Source organism: Hypanus sabinus, assembly GCF_030144855.1.
Source record: "Hypanus sabinus isolate sHypSab1 chromosome X2 unlocalized genomic scaffold, sHypSab1.hap1 SUPER_X2_unloc_5, whole genome shotgun sequence".
NCBI classification, from domain to species: Eukaryota; Metazoa; Chordata; class Chondrichthyes; order Myliobatiformes; family Dasyatidae; genus Hypanus; species Hypanus sabinus.
Window position 1 is genome coordinate 361,820 of NW_026779005.1, and position 17,120 is coordinate 378,939.

The window sequence follows — 17,120 nt, forward strand, 5'->3', positions numbered from 1 at the left end:
TGTTTAGTTCTCATAATTATTTTTTCTGTACGATATGTCTGGAGTGTATTATACTGTAGTTTTTTATTAACAAGTTGTCTTTGTTTTTCTTCTGTCATATATCTTTGAGATTCTTTTTCTAACTTTATGATATCTTTTCCCAATTTTCCTTCTTAATTTTAGATGTATAACTTATAATCTGACCCCTTAAATATGCTTTCATCGCTTCCTATAATACAATTTTATCCTCAACTGAATGTAAATTTGTATCCAAAAAAAAATTGAATCTGTTTCTTCATAAAATCACAAAAATCTTGACGTTTAAATAAAATTGTATTAAATCTCCATCTAAGCTTTATGTCTATTTGAATAAAATGAATAATCTCTTTCTCTTGGATTAATTATTCTCCATATATCAATCAGGTTTAAATCTTCCATTAATGATAAAGTTAGTTTTATTACTTTTAATTCTGTAACAACTTTAGTTGACCTATCTAAAACTGGATCTAAACAAAAATTAAAATCTCCGCCTATTAATATTTTATCATTTGCGTCAGCCAAGTTCAAAAAATCTTCTTGTATGAATTTTGCATCATTTTCATTTGGTGCATAAATGTTCATAAAAGTTCATAATTCAGAAAAAATTTGACAATGTATAATCACATATCTCCCCACAGAATCAATTATTACATTTTGTATTTTAATTGGTAAAGATTTATTAACCGAAATTGCAACTCCTCTCGATTTTGAATTAAATGAAGTTGCTATAACATTTCCAACCCAATCTCTATTTAATTTCTTATGCCTGTGAACTTACTGAGCACATCCTTGCCAGAAAAAAAATCTTATCCCAATCCACTCTTCCTAGATCCTTTTTCATTTCCACAAAATTGGCCCTTCTCCAATTTTACCGGAACATTAAGCTGCCAGTTCTGCCCCTCACTAATAGCAGTAATGACGTTATCCCACGTGTCAACCCAAGCCCTAAACTCATCTGTTTTACCGACAATACTCCGTGCATTGAAATAGATGTTCCTGAGAATATGTATATCATCTGCTTTTTTATCATTTCCGTTTATACATGCAGTCCTCTCATGTTCCTTATCCTCCTGCACCTCACTATCTGCTCTGACACTCTGGTTCCCCTCCCTCTGCAAATCTAGATTAAATTCCCCGGAGCAGCACTGGCAAATCTACCCGCAAGAATGTTATTCCTCCCCCCCCCCCGCCCAGTTTAGGGGCAAACCGTCCCGTCGGAACAGGCCCCACCTTCCCGGGAACAAAGCCCAATTGACCAGAAACATGAAGCCCTCCCTCCTGCACCATCCCCTTAGCCACGTATTTAGCTGCACTCTCCGCACATTTATATTTACAGGGACTTTACTCCTGACGCCGGTCCCGGGACCCGACCCGTTTACAGACCCGGAGCGGAACCGGAGCAGATTCTCAGCCACTGGTTCACATCCCCGGTCCGGAAGAAAGGATAAAGTTTCCCCGTGAATTTATTTCCAGTGAAGGTGTGGAGATGGGCCTTGGTCTCCGCGTTGTAAAATGAAACTGTCCCGGACTCGTAACTGAGATAAACTCCCACCCTCCCGGGGATGGGACCGGCAGCGAGACGGGACCCGGGGGAGGGGCGACCGGACACGTCACAATCCCAATGTAACACGTCACCAACCCGCCTGATGACCCAGAATCCGGTCTCCGGACTCAGACTGACCCGTCTCTTCCTCTCCACAGACTCGGCGGCGACTCCCAGAAACCAGCGCTGATTCCCCGTCACCTCCACCTCCCAGTAATGTCTCCCCGATGGGAATCCCTCCGATCCCAGCACACAAATCCAGTCTGTGAATCTCTTCCCAGTGTCAGGGAGATTCCTCCAGGTCCAGATCCATCTCACACTCTTCCGATCCCCAGACACCTCGAGACCCGGATGCGCCGTTTCCACATCCAGGGTGACAGAGACTGGGGGGAGAAGCAGAGAATTAGAGAGTCCCCGGGGATCGGGGGGAGACTCGGACAGCGCGTTCCCAGGATCGGGGGGAGACTCGGACAGCGGGGCCCGGGGATCGGGGGGAGACTCGGACAGCGCGGCCCCGGGGATCCGGGGTTTTCCGCTGGACGGAGAGCAGAGAGACCCGTGGCCCTTGACACCTCAGACAGCGGAAACATCCTCCCTCACTCCTGCCTGTTGACCCCTGAAAGAATTTTGTGTTTCCATGAGATCTCCTCTCATTCTCCGAAACAGGGAACAGAGAACATAGAGCAGTAGAGCACAGGAACAGGCCCGTCATACAATGTTCACTTTCATTTGTGAGTGTGAAGTGGGGCAGTGTGATGGTTTGAGACAGTAAAGGAGGTGATAATGGGAACCAGTATGGGTGAGATGAATGGCAGATTGAACCAGGAGGGGGAGGGGTGGAAAGCCTGTGGGTGAACTGTGTGTGTAGACGTAATGAGAAGCTAGAGGAGGCAAAGATGGCAGATAAGGATGACTTTGTCCCCTTTCCCACAACCCCATCCCCCGCAGCCCCTCATTAGGACAGGGGATGAATTTGCAGGAACCCTTAAGCAACACAGGTATTGATGAATTGTTTCAGTCTGAACCGTAGACTGTTTACTCGTTTCAATAGAAACTTCCCGGCCTGCTGTTCACTCAACAATTTGTGTGTGTTACTCTGCTTTAAATATAGTCAATTATTTGGCCTCCAAAGCTGCCTGTGGCAGATTCACTATCCTGTGGATAAAGGAATTCCTCCTCATCTCTGTCCTAAATGGACATCCCTATAGTCGGAGGCTGTGCTTACCGTTCCCGACCCACCCACATCCTCCCAACATCAACTCTCTCCAGACAGGTGTCAGAGAGATCTGGCGAGACCCTTCATCAGGACCTGTGCAGTTTGGATTACCAGCATCTGTAGATTTTCTTGTGTTTGATTTTTAAAGCAGAAGTTATTTTATCATGAGCTGATCCATTTTCCCATTCTCCCATTTAGTCCCACTCTCCCACCCTCTCACCATGACCTGTCTACTCACATACCTATCAATCTCTGTCTTAAATACACACAATGACTTGGCTTCCACTGCCGCAAGAAATACTCAGATTCACCATCTTCTGGCCAAAAAAATTTCTTCGCATCTCCGTTCTGAATGGGCGCCCTTCAATCCTTAAGTCATGCTCTCGTACTAGACTCCCCCACCATGGGAAACAACTTTGCCACATCCACTCTGTCCATGCCTTTCAACATTCGAAATGCTTCTGTGAGGTTCCCCCTCATTCTAAACTCCACGGAGTACAGTCCAAGAGCGGTCAAACATTCCTCACATGTTAACACTCTTATTCCAGGAATCATTCTCGTGAATCTTCTCTGAACCCTCTCCAACGTCAGAACATCCTTTCGTAAATAAGGAGCCCAAAACTGCACACAGTATTCCAAGTGAGGTCTTACCACTGCCTTACAGAGCCTCAACATCACATCCCTGCTCTTATATTCTATTCCTCTAGAAATGAATGCCAACATTGCATTCGCATTCTTCACCATCGACTCAACCTGGAGGTTAACCTTAAGGGTATCCTGCACGAGCACTTCCAAGTACAATTGCATCTCAGAATTTTGAATACTCTCTCCATTTAAATAATAGTCAGCCCGTTTATTTCTTCTACCAACGTTCATGACCATACACTTTTAAACATTGTATTTCATTTGCCACTTCTTTGACCATTCTCCCAATCTATCCAAGTCTCCCTGCAGACTCTCTGTTTCCTCAGCACTACCGTCCCCTCCGCTTATCTTTGTATCATCAGCAAACATAGCCACAAAGCCATCTAATTCATAATCCAAATCGTTGATATACAACGTAAAAAGAAGCCGCCCCAACATGGACCCCTGTGGAACACCACTGGTAAATGGCAGACAACCAGAATGGGATCCCTATATTCCCACTCTCTGTTTCCTGCCAATCAGCCAACGCTCTACCCACATATGTAAATTTCCCGTAATTCCATGGGCTCTTATCTTGTTTAGCAGCCTCATGTGTGGCTCCTTGTCAAAAGCCTTCTGAAAATCCAAATACACAACATCCACTGCATCTCCCTTGTCTAGCCTACTTGTAATCTCCTCAAATAATTTCCAGGTACTCCGTAACCTCATCCTTGACAATTGACTCCAGAAACCTCACAACCATTTCTCAATCTAACAGGTCTATAATTTACTTTTTGCTTCCTTGCCCCTTTCTTAAATACCAGAGTGGCATTTACAATCTTCCACTCCTCCGGAACCATGCCAGAATCTATTGACTTTTGAAAAATCATTGCTAATGCCTCCGCGATCTCCACAGCTACTTCCTTCAAAACACAAGGGTGCATTCCATCTGGTCCTGGAGATTTATCTACCCTGAGACTATTCAGCTTCCTGAGTACTTTCTCTGTCGTAATTGTGACTGCACACACTTCTCTTCCCTGACACCCTTGAGTTTCCAGTATACTGCTGATATCTTCCTCAGTGAGGACTGATGCAAATACTCGTTCAGTTCCTCAGCCATCTCCTTATCTACCATTACAATTTCTCCAGCATCATTTTCTATCTGTCCAATATCCACTCTCACCCGTTTTTTTATTCTTTATATACTTGACAAAGCTTTTAGTATCTTCTCTGATATTATTTGCCAGCTTCCTTTCATAGTTCATCTTTTCCCTCTTAATGGCCTTCTTAGTTTCCTTTTGTAAGCTTTTAAAAACTTCCCAATCCTCTATCTTCCCACTAATTTTTGCTTCTTTGAATGCCCTCTCCTTTGCTTTTACTTTGGCTTTGACTTCTCTTGTCAGCCACTTTGGCTTTGACTGCTCTTTTTCCATTTGAAAAATTCTTCTTTTTTGGAATATATCTGTCTTGCACATTCCTCACTCTTCACATAAACTCCAGCCACTGCTGCTCGGCCGTCCTTCCCCCTAATGTCCCTTTCAAGTCAAATTTGGGCAGTTCCTCTCTCGTGCCACTGTAATTTCCTTTACTCCACTGCAATACCGACACATCGGATTTCGGCTTCTCTTTCTCAAATTTCACAGTGAAGTCAATCATGTTACGATCACTGCCTCCTAACGGTTCCTTCACCTCAATCTCTCTAATCACCTCTGGGTCATTACACAATATCCAATCCAGTATCTCTGATCCCCTAGTGGGCTCAACAACAGGTTGTTCTGAAAAAAGCATCTCGTATACATTCTACAAATTCTCTGTCTTGAGATCCAGTGTCGACCTGATTTTCCCAATCCACTCGCATGTTAAAATCTCCCACAATTATCATAACACTGCCCTTCTGGCAAACCTTTTCTATTTCCTGGTGTAATTTGTATTCCACCTCACTGCAGCTGTTAGGAGGCCTGTAGATAACTGCCATCAGGGTCCTTTTACCCCTGCGATTTCTTAGCTCAACCCATAAAGATTCTGCACCTTCCGATCCTATGTCACCTCTTTCTAATGATTTAATATCATTTCTTACCAATAAAGCCACACCACCCCCTCTGCCTACCTGCCTATCCTTCCGATACACCGTGTATCCTTGGACATTCAGCTCTCACAGACATGCATCCTTTAGCCACGTCTCAGTGATGGCCACAAAATTATACCTGCCAATCTGTAGCTGTACGACAAGATCATCCAATTATCATAACCTTATGCTGTGTGTATTTAAGTAAAACACCTTAAGTCCAGTATTTGGTAATTTTTGCTTTGATTGCACTGCAACTCATCCCAGTGGCTGCAAATTTGCCCCATCACCTGCCTGTCCTTCCTGACATCTTTACTGCTCACTATCTTAGATTTATAGATTCCCTCTCCTCCACTCTATCATTCTGGTTTACCACCCCCCTGCCAAATTAGTTTAAACCCTCCCTAACAGCTCTATTAAACATTCCTGCGATGATATTGATCCCCTTCGGGTTCAGGTGTAACCCGTCCTTTTTGAATAAGTAGTACTTCCCCCAGAAGAGATCCCAATGATCCAAGAATCTGAAGCCCTGCCCCCTGCACCAGACTCTCAGCCACGCATTCATCAGCCTGATCTCTAGCCTTGCCCTCGCTAGCACATGGGACAGGTAGCAATCCTGAGATTACTACCCTGGAGGTCCTGCTTCTCAGCTTCTTTCGTAACTCCCGGAAATCTCTCTTCAGGACCTCCTCCCTTTTCCTCTCTATGTCATTGGTACCAACATGTACCAAGACAGCAGGCTCCTCGCCCTCTCCCTTCAGAATATTCTGGACCCGATCCGAGACATCCTGTACCCTGGCACCTGGGAGGCAGCACACCATGTGGGTATCTCTACCAGGTGCACAGAATCTCCTGTCTGTTCCACTGACTATGGAATCCCCTATGACTACCGCATTCCTCTTCTCCCTCCTTCCCTCCTGCACAACAGCGCCAGGCTCAGTGCCAGAGACCCGGTCACCGTGGCCGTCCCCTGTCAGGTCATCCCCCTCAACAGCATCCAAAACGATATACTTGTTGCTGAGGGGGACAGCCACAGGGGTGCTCTCCACTATCTGGGCATTTCCCTTCCCTCTTCTGACAGTCACCCAGTTTTCTGACCCCTGTAGCCTAGGGATGACTACCTCCCTGTAGCTCCTGTCTATCACCTCTTCATTTTCTCTAATAAGCAGTAGGTAATCAAGCTGCAGCTCCAGATCCCTAACACAGACTCCGAGGAGCTGAATCTCGGTTCACCTGGTGCAGATGTGGCTATCAGGGAGGCTGGAGGTCTCCCAGGATTCCTACATCTGACACCCTGAACAAAGCACAGACCCTGCAGACATGCTACCTAATTCTACAGGAATGAAACAAAGAAAGATGGGTCTACTCACCCACTTACTTCGCTAAGCAGATGAACTTTTTAAACCGTTCGCTAATGTGCCCTGCTGTTCTCCCGTCCGTCGGGCCGATTTGCCAAGGGGAGAAAAAGAGTCGGTGCCTCGCTCTCGCCTCTTCCCGTTACCGCCTAAGCCAGTTGAGCCAAAGCCCTACACTCTGCTGCCACCCACTCCGCTGCCCGCTGTATAGGGTGGTCATCTTTTTAAACTCTCCGCGCTGTCCTGCGCAGTCTCGCCGTTCTTGTATGTGAAGTTTTTTTTTACACTGTCTTCCTTCAGAATTTAGCTCCCACGCCGCCCTTCTTGTCCCAATCTAAAAAAACACCTTCAGTCCTGTATTCATCAGCCTATTCCACACTGTCCACATGAAATTCAGCAAGGCCTTTGATTTCGATGTCAGACCACACTTGGAGCATTGTCTGCATTTCCGGTTCCCGAATATGGGGAGGATGTCATTACATTGGACAGTAGGCATCAGGAGGCTGTTACCAGGACTGGGGGCCTGGGTTAAAATCAGAGAGTGGATAAGCATGGGCTATTCAGCTGTAGTGTAGGATGTTCAGGTGTGACCCCTTAACAAGGTAAATAATTCATAAGGAGCTTAAATAAAGTTTCTTTTTCCAAGAAATGGGAGGACAGAACCAGAGGCCTCGGACTGAAAATGAGACGGGAAATTTTTCTGAGTGGTCTATCGGGTAACATTCTCATAGAGAGGGAGGTTGGTAAATGGAATTTGCCCTCAGACGCTGTAGAGACAGGTAAAAATAAAATATTTTAAAATAAATTTGGGCAGGTTCACAGATGGGAAATGGATAGAGGGATATGGGGCAAACACACACAAATGGGCCATGCTCAAGAAGACATCATAGTCTTGCAGATTGATGAATTGGGCCGTGAGTTCAACATCCATCAAACCCTCCCAGACCATCCTCCTGAGGAATCTCACCCCGGAGTCTGTCTGTGAAGTGTTGATGTGACGTCACGTCAGAGGGCAGCTCAGTGACACAGAACAGACAGACTGGGTAAGGACGGCAGATTTCAATCCTAAATGGGAATTTGTGCCTATTTCTGTGGCTGTGTGTCACACTCTGATAGTATGTGTGTGTGTGTGTGTGTGTGTGTGTGTGTGTGTGTGTGTGTGTGTGTGTGTGTGTGTGTGTGTGTGTATGTGTGCGTGTGTTGATTGTGATAAATATCCGTGTGGTGTGTATACACATTGAAGGAGAGTATGCACATTGAGGAATTTGTATGTTACAATGATTCATCACATGTCTGGTGTGTGTTGACAATGTGTCACACGTGATTGAGTTGTTTAAATGAATAAATGACTGTCTCTGAAGAGACTGGTTTCCAGGTTACTGAGGGAAATAACAACGTACATTGCTGAGGCTCTGACTACAATCTGCCAGTCCTTCCTGTGTATGTGTGTAAGGGAGCTTCGCCAGGCCGGTTATGCTGTGTGTGCTTCTCCCGAGATGAAATCTTGACCCATGTCAATGCTTGTTGGTGTGTCCGAGCTCATTCTCACAATGCTTCAATGTAGTGGTCTGATCAACATAAGACATAGGAGCAGAATTAGGCCATTTGCCTATTGAGTCTGCTCTGCCATTCAATCACGGCTGATCCTTATTTTTCCTCCTCAGCCCCACTACCTGGTCTTCTCCCCGTAACCTTTGGTACTGTTCAATCTAGAACCTATCAAGCTCTGCCTTAAATACACACAACAAGTTCCACAAATTCACCAGCCGCTGGCTCAAGTTCGTTCACATTTTTTTAAATAGATGCCCCTCCATCATGAGGATGTGCCCGCTTGTCCTGAACTCCATCACAATGGGAAACATCCTTTCCACATCTACTCTGTCTAGGCCTTTCAACATTCAAAAGGTTTCAATGAGATCCCCCCTCATCTTTCTAAATTCCAGTGAGTACAGACACAGAGCTATCAAACGTTCCTCGTATGATAACCCTTTCATTCCTGGAATCATCCTTATGAAATGAACCTTCTGCAATGCCAGCACATCTTTTCTTAGATGAGGAGCCCAAAACTGTTCACAATACACAAGGTGAGGCTTCACCAGTGCCTTATAAAGCCTCAGCATCACATCCCTGCTCTTGAATTGAATGCTATCTAAACCCCTTGGACTGAATGCTAACATTGGATTTGCCTTCCTCACCACTGACTGTACCTGCAAGTTAACATTTAGGGAGTTCTGCAGAATGACTGCTAAGTCCAATTTCGTCTCAGATTTTTTGATTTTCTCCCCATTTGAAAAAAAAACAATCTGCACATTATTTCTACGACCAAAGTGCAGGACCATGTATTTTCCAACATTGTATATCATTTGCCACTTTCTTTCCCATTCTCCTCATCCAAGTCCTTGTCCAGCCTAACTGTTTCCTCAACACTCCACCAATCTTCGTATCATCCGCAAAACCTGGAAACAAAGCCTTGTATTCTAATACAAGAGGGTATGACTTCATGATTGAAGGACGTCCTTTTAGAACTGAGATGCGGAGAAATTACTTTAGTCAGTGTGTGGAAAATCTGTGGAATTTGTTGCGACATGTGGCTATGGAGGCCAAGGCATATTTAAGGCAGAGATGTACCGGTTCTCATTTAGCCAGGGCATCAGATGGTATGGGGTGAAAGCAGGGGAGTGTGGATGTCTGGAAGAATTGGGTCTGCCCATGACTGAATGTTGGAGCAGACTCAATGGGCCGAATGGCCTACTTCTGCTCCTACATCTTATTGTCTATTCCATCAGCTAAATCTTGATATACAGCATAAAATAAAGGTGTCCCAACACTGACCCCTGTGGAACACGACTCACTGGCAGCCAACCAGAAAAGGATCCCTTTACTCTCATTCGCCGTTTCCTACCAATCAGCCAATGTTCTAACCATGCCTGTAACTTTTCCGTAATACCATGGCCTCTTAACCTGGTTACCACCTTCATGCGTGGCACTTTGTAAAGGCCTTCGGAGATTCCAAATATACAACATCCACTGCATCCCCTTTATCGATCCTGCTTGTAATCTCCTCAAAGAATCCCAACAGGTTTGTCAGGCAGGATATTCCCTTAACGAAGCCATGCTGACTTGTCCTATCTTGTCCAGTGTTACCAAGTATTCCATAGCCTCACACTTAACAATTGACTCCAATTTCTTCCCAACCACAGAGGTGAGGCAAACTGGTCAATAATTTCCTTTCTGCTGCCTTCCTCCTTACTTAAAGAGTCAAGTGACATTTGCCATTTTCCAGTCCTCTGGCACCATGCCAGGGTCCAGTGATTTTTGGAAGATCATTTGAAATGCCTCCATAAGTTCTACTGCTACCTCTTTCAGAACACTAGGGTGCAGTTCATCTGGTCTGGGTGACTTATGCACCTTTAGGTCTTTCAGCTTTTTGAGCAGCTTCTCCCTTGTAACAGTAACTGCACTCACTTCTCTTCCCTCGCACTCTTCAACACCGGGCACAGTGCTGGTGTCTTCCACGGTGAATACTGGTGCAAAATATTTGGTTTATCTGTCATCTCTTTATCCTCTGTCATTATATATCCGGCCTCATTTTCTAGTGGTCCTATATCCACTCTTATCTCTGTTTTATTTTTTTACAATACTTGAAAAACAATTTGATATTGTTTGCTAGCTTGTTTTACAAAGATAGGTGTGTAAAAAGGGCCTGAAGGATCATTGGAGACCATTGCACATTTAGATGGAGAAATAACGTAAAGATTTTTAATCCTCATGTATATGAAGGATGTAAGTAATAAAGTCAATTCAATTCAAATCAATTTCTTGTTTATTTTTTCCCACCCAATCATCCTTTTAGTTCCTCTCTGTAGATATTTAAAAGCTTCCCAATCCTCTCTCTTCCGACTAATTTTTGTTTAGTTGTATGCCCTCTCTTTTGCCTTTACATTAACTTGTCAGCCACGGTTGTACTATTTTGCATTCTGAGTATTTATTTATTTTTGGAATACATCTATCCTCATTTCCCCAGAAACTGACAGCATTTCTGCTCTGCTCTCATCCCTGCCAGCATCTCTTTCCAATTTGCTTTGACCAACTCCTTTCTCAGACCACTGTAATTTCTTTCATTTCTCTGAAATACTACAATGTCAGGGGTTACTGTCTCCTTATCAGATTTCAAGTTGAACTCAGTCATGTTGTGAGCTCTGCCTCCTAAGGTTTCTTTTAACTACTCACCTCTGGTTCAATACATAACACCCAATCCAGTAGAGCTGTTCCCCGAGCAGTCTCAACGACAAACTGCTCTAGAAAGCCATCACATTGCATTCAACAAACTCACTCTCTTGAGATCCTTTACCAACCTGATTTTCCCAATTGACCTGCATGTTGAAATCTCCCATGATTATCAGAACATTGTCCTTTTCATCAGCCTTTTCTATTTCCAGTTGTAATTTGTGGGCCACAACCCACTGACTGTTGGGAGGCCTGTATATGACCTCTGTCAGTGGCATTTTTACTTTTGCCATTCCTTACCTCAACCCACAAGGATTCAACATCTTCCAATCCTACGTCCCATCTAGCTACTGATTTACCAGCAGAGCCACACCACCCCATCGGCCTTCCTTCCTTCCTCCGATACATTGTGTAATCTTGAACATTCAGCTCCCAACTACAACCATCCTTCAGCCACGATTCTGTGATGGCCACAATATCACACCTGACAATCGGTAATAGTGCAACAAGATCATCCACCTTATTTCTCATACTCCATGCATTGAGATATAACACATTGTGTACTGTATCTGCTACCCTTTTTAATTCTGCATCGCTAATACACTGATACTCACGTTGCTGTCTGCAATTTTCTCCTCTCATCTGTCCGCCCTATCTGACCGTCTGACTGCATGCAATCTTTGCATTTTACTATCAGTTCTATCGCTTCACTCCACTTCCAACCCCTCACCCCACCAAATTAGTTTAAACCCTCCCCGACAGCTCTATCAAACCTCTCTGTGAGAATATTCTTCTCCCTCGGGTCGAGGTGCGACCCATCCCTTTTGAGCAGGTCATTCCTCCACCAGAACAGATCCCGATGATGCAAGAATCTGAAGCCCTGTCCCCAGCACCATTTTCTCAGCCATATTTATCTGTCAAATTATCCTGTTTCTTCCCTCACCAGCATGTGGCACAGGCAGCAATCCAGAAATTACAACCCTGGGGGTACTGCTTCTGAGCTTTCGACCAAGCTCTCCAAATTCTATTTTCAGGACTTCTTTGCTTTTACTTCCAATGTCATTGTCACAAATTTACAAAGATATCTGGCTCTTTTCCCTCCCTCTCTAAAATGCTGTGGACACGATCCAAGACGTTCCTGACCCTGGCAACCAGGAGGCATTCGGGTGTTCCGTTCACATCAGTAGATTCTCCCGTCTGTTCCCCTGGCGATTCAGTCCCCGATCACGACCACTCCCCTCTTCTGCCTCTAACAACAGTGAGAGATGCTGATCCGGAAGGGGGAAGACCTGTGTCTGTCAGAGTCTGCACTCACAGGGCACATGAAGGACTTGTGTATTTTCCTGACAATCCCGGTCACCACACTGATACTCATTGTTATTCCCTGCAATATTATCGTCAGTATTAAATTCCCAGTTCCTCTGGTAGATCCAAACCCATGTCCTGGTGTGTTAGTGCAATGTGCCTGGGATCAGGACACAGTGGTTAATCTGCCATTCCGGTGTATTGGTTGTATTGTGACCCTGTGCTGGTGTGTCCAGGGGTCTGACATCTCCAGCTGACCATGTGACAGTGATGCCTCCCAGTCGGTGGGGTTGATGTGGAATAAACTTCAGTTCCCCTTCAGCCCAGTATTACAGACAATCTTTGCCTCAAATTGAAACTAAATTGAGCTTCATAAACAAGGGGAAATGAATCTTTGTAAGTTTTACCTCGATAAATAGCATCAAGCGTTTCTCTCAGCACTGTGTTCAACAAATAGGGGTGATCGAATTTTTCAACCGGTAGTGTCTCATCTGTCACTGCCAATTCATGGACATCGTCATTAATCCTGTAAATATTAAACTGCTGGTTATAAATTGCTATTCTGAGCTATTTTACAAATCCATTCAGTGGTTCAGTAAAGAGTATGTCCTACCTTCTGTTCCGACGAGCTTCCTCCTGAAATAAATAAAACACAAATCGGATTAGACTTGGACTTACTGTCCACATCCAGAATTTGATCCAAATCATTACCAGGTGATGAAAATTCCCACTCCCGCAATCACTCACACACACGGACAATACAGAACCACAGGGTAACTTACAAGGAAAGTTTCTGAATGTCAGACCAGTACTGAGAGAATGAAACTTACAGGGAAGACAGGACAGGCTGTGCATTTTCATCCGGATATGACGTCAGTCTGATAGGATGGAGGAATTTAAGATCAGTGATGTATGTGATTGTGTGCGGGTGGAGGAAGTACCTCAATTTATGGGGAGACTTGTGAGGTGATGTAATTCCAGATGGATTTTAACAAATTCCACAAGGAATTTATTGAGGAGGATGTGGAATTCAGAGCCACAGGAGTGGTGGAAATGGAACAGCAGAGATTGAATGTAAAAGGGAGAATGGATAAACACGTGAGGGACCAGAGATTTCAGGGCACGATTGCTGGTTGTGCTGAGAAGGTGGCAGGAGGATTGTGAAGCAGGGAAATTGAGAGGAGGAAATGGGCCAAATGGCCTGGTTATGTTTTGAACAATTGAACGTTCATTTGATTGTTATCTGTAAAAGTAAAAAGACAGTAATAGTAATAGTTTCCCTAATCTGGATATAGAAGATAAGTCTGATGTGTGTCAAATTCTTTTTTCTCACGGATTGACAGAGAGACCCTCACACCCACCGCACCAGACACACTCACAGTCTGTGACTGGAACCGGGAGTTAATGAGAGTTTTAGAGGATATTTAATACAGAATTAAGGACACAGTCAGCAGCTCTGTGTTACGATCAGTGTAAATAATTTCAGAGAAATTTGAATTCTGTCCTGGGATGTACAGAAGTTGTGGAAGTCCAGTTTTGGGACAACAACAACCCTGAATAGAGGCATCAACTCTCTGGTGAGAAACAGTTTGCTGCCATTTGTAAATACTGTGTGTATGAGCAATGCATCTGTTTTCTGTTTGCATTGTATTCTGCGTTACGTGTTTATGACGATAACCAGTCTGGTGAGTGGGGCCGTGGTAAAAGTGAAGGGAAAAAGTTGCGTATCTGTACTTTGTTCTGGGCAGTTTTGAGCTGGGGACGGGCGGATGTCATTCTGTTCTTGACCGCTGTGTGGCAGCTTACTTTACAATGAATTACCCTGAAGTTTCATCGCTTCAAGATTGTATTTTGCTAATGAAGGACTGAAAGCGTATTTTGGACATTTTGAAATGTCATTATTGGAGTGATTGGTGGGTGCATCATGCAGGTATAACAACTTGTGTGAGGTCGCCAGCAGCGGCAATTGATATGTTAGAATTGGCCGCTGTGCTGTGTTTATTTCAAATATACCACTGTTCATTTAGTGCCCTTTGACAGAAACAAAGTGAAATAGAATCCCTCACCTTGAGAAATATCACACTGTCTTTTTGATCCATCTGTTCCTTTATCTTTGAGATTTCCTCCTGAATTAAAATTATATTCTCTTGAATCTCCCGAAGATTTTTCTCCATTGGGTTGAGAATCCTCTTCTCTTCTTCCCTGAGATCCCTGAGTAAGCTCTGCTCTTTCTCAGTGATAATCTGGCGCAGTTCAGCAAACTGGGATGTGACGTGGGACTGAATGCTGTGTGTCTGTTCCTGTTGAATGAAAGGTAAAGATTAATATACTGCATTGCTGTGCTCTGTTTCCTTCTGTCGTTCAGTTTGGTCTATTGGAGTCCATGCTACTTCTGAGTGCATTCCCGTCAACACCATTCCCTCACGTTTTCCTGAAACATATTCTCCCTCATTGACCCATAAACCCCCATCTGATTCCCGCATACCCTCCTCAACTTCACAGGGTTAATTGTAATAACCATTCATCCAGCATGTCCTTGGGATGTGTTGGAGTCTCTCGTGGCCACGGGGAGAGCATGCAAACTCCACATAGACAGCAACAGAGGTCAGCATCGAATCCAGGTCACTGGACCTGCGATACTCGGCTATTCTGCATTAAATGGAGCAAAACTCGACAGTAATATCAGAAATTCCGCTCAGGAAGTCTCACCCGAACTCCGGAAATCTTCTGTTTCTGTTGCTGCTCCTTTTTCTGGAAGTCTGATTTCTTTTTTGTGAGAGAGTCTAAGGAAGATTTTAGCTGATCCTGGAAGTCAGAGAGTGAAGGAAATAGAAACAAAGATGCATCAAAAGAAACAGGTGATCAAACCCGATTATCGCACAAAATGCCGGAGGAATTCAGTTAGTCAGACAGCATCTATTCAGGGGAAATAAACAGTCGGTGTTTCAGGATGAGACCCTTCATTAGGACTGGGAAGGATTGGGACAGAAGCCAGAATAAAAAGGTTGGGGATGAGAACCAGCTGACAGGTGACGGGTGAGACAACGTGAGGGGAAATGGTGTGGAGGGTGATGAAGTGAGAAGCTAAGAGGGGACAGGTAGAAGAGGTAAAGGGCTGGAGAAGAAGGAATCTAATACGAGCGGACAATCGACCTTGGAAGAAACAGGAGGAACAGGGCTGTTTGCGCCCCTGAATGGTGAGGAGGGAGGAGGTTAGGAGTCAGGTCCCACTTGTCCTATTTTCAGGTATCAGTGCCATGAGGGAGATCAGTGGGGAGGAGCGAGTGGATCAGGGCGATACAGTACGTAGAGCGCGATCCGTATGGAGAGCGGAGAGCTACGGTGTGAGGAGGTGGGCTGTGGGACGGAGAGATGCTGGAATCCCGTTGGAGACGGCGGAAGTTGCAGAGAGTGATGTGGTAGTTATAGAGGCTCGTGTGATGATATGCAGGACAAAGGAAATATTTTAAGTATTGAACTAACGTTAGTTTTTACCTTGTAGATTTTAACAGCTTCTTTAATCGGCAGGAAGCGGTGCTCTCTGTGTTCCTCCGCAACTGCACAGACCAGACAGATTAGTGTCTTGTCCTTTTCACAAAACAGCTTCAGTTCTTCCTCATGTTCCTCGCAGTGACGTTTACTTTCCTTCCCTTTCCGATTCAGGTCAAGATTTCGAGATTTTTCAGCCAGATTTGCTAAGGCCCGATTCACCCTGAGGGTGCGGTCAGCAAACACCTCTCTGCATTCCGGGCAGGAGTTTCTCTGCTCCCTTTCCCAACACCGTGTGATACAAGAGCGACAGAAGTTGTGTCCACACTCCAGTATAACCGGATCGGTGAAGAAATCCAGGCAGACGGGACAAATTGCCTCCTCTGTTAAACTCTCGACCGGTCCTTTCGAAGCCATGTTAACTCCTGACACTTCCTGATTCAGAATGCTTTCACTTTCGGGGAGCTGCCGATCCCCTGCAGTACCGCGATTGTCCACTACGCGCGCTGCAGACTCGGGGAATGAACATTATGTTGTTGGATGGGTTCAGTGGGAATTCTGGCTATTTCCATGTTAGTGTGGGATCAAAAACAAATTAAACAGTGAAAAGATAAGAAAACGCCCAATGGACTGTCTAAGCCCGGCGACGAGCGTGGGTGAGTTGGCCATATGCCCAGCAACCCCATCTCGTAAACACGTAGAGCAACAAAAAACGTTAGCCGAATGTCCAAAGGCCCCATCGCTCCGATCGGAAGGACCTTTCCGGATCGAGATCCTTCATCTGAACTGTCTCAACCCGAAATGTCGATTGTCCATTTCCCTCCACAGATGCTGCCCGACCCGCTGAGTTCCTCCAGCAGCTCGTTTTTTTTATCTTTCTCCAGGTCTAAGAGAGTCAGAGTGGAGTGTAAAACGGTGGATAAGTAAACAGTGAAAACATGCCATTAAACTGGGGATGCGGAGAGAATATTGTGCTGTGAGGAGAGAGATGCAGTGGTGATGACCGACCTTTGGTTGTCGGAAAAAGCACAGGACTGGATATTCTACGTCACAGGGTGGAAAATGTTAATTTTTCGGTGAGGTCCTGATTTCAACAGCCCTCCGTGAGAAAAACTTCGTGACTTGAACCATGTCCGTCCCGTCTCCAATAGAAGGTCCCCTTCACTCTGGATACAGATCAGATGTTGATACTTTTTTTGTATCAAAATAAGCTTTATATCAAATACTTAGAGTGATAAAACGTGCCAATACCTTTACCCAATGAATTTACATTCGTTC

At 44.8% G+C, this 17,120-nt stretch overlaps 1 protein-coding gene across 1 annotated transcript; it reads right to left on the minus strand.

The window, feature by feature from the left end:
- Positions 1-490: 490 nt before the first annotated feature.
- LOC132385915 (zinc-binding protein A33-like) lies at positions 491-16,676 on the minus strand. Its single transcript, XM_059958151.1, has 6 exons — positions 15,849-16,676; positions 15,063-15,158; positions 14,420-14,653; positions 12,967-12,989; positions 12,761-12,879; positions 491-1,944 (listed from the first exon to the last, which is right to left on the minus strand). The coding sequence occupies exons 1-6, from the start codon at positions 16,257-16,259 to the stop codon at positions 1,394-1,396; spliced, it is 1,434 nt and encodes a 477-aa protein (XP_059814134.1). The 5' UTR covers positions 16,260-16,676; the 3' UTR covers positions 491-1,393.
- Between the last annotated feature and the right edge of the window lie 444 nt (positions 16,677-17,120).

What these genes read in the sequence shown, in the direction of transcription:
- LOC132385915 (XM_059958151.1), bottom strand. Translation starts at nt 16,259, where the DNA reads ATGGCTTCGAAAGGACCGGTCGAGAGTTTAACAGAGGAGGCAATTTGT. An exon ending in ACAGTGTGATATTTCTCAAG is followed by an intron (nt 12,990 to 14,419) that starts GTGAGGGATTCT and finishes TATTTATTTCAG; the next exon opens with GAGGAAGCTCGTCGGAACAG. An exon ending in GCTTGATGCTATTTATCGAG is followed by an intron (nt 1,945 to 12,760) that starts GTAAAACTTACA and finishes TTCTCCCCCCAG; the next exon opens with TCTCTGTCACCCTGGATGTG.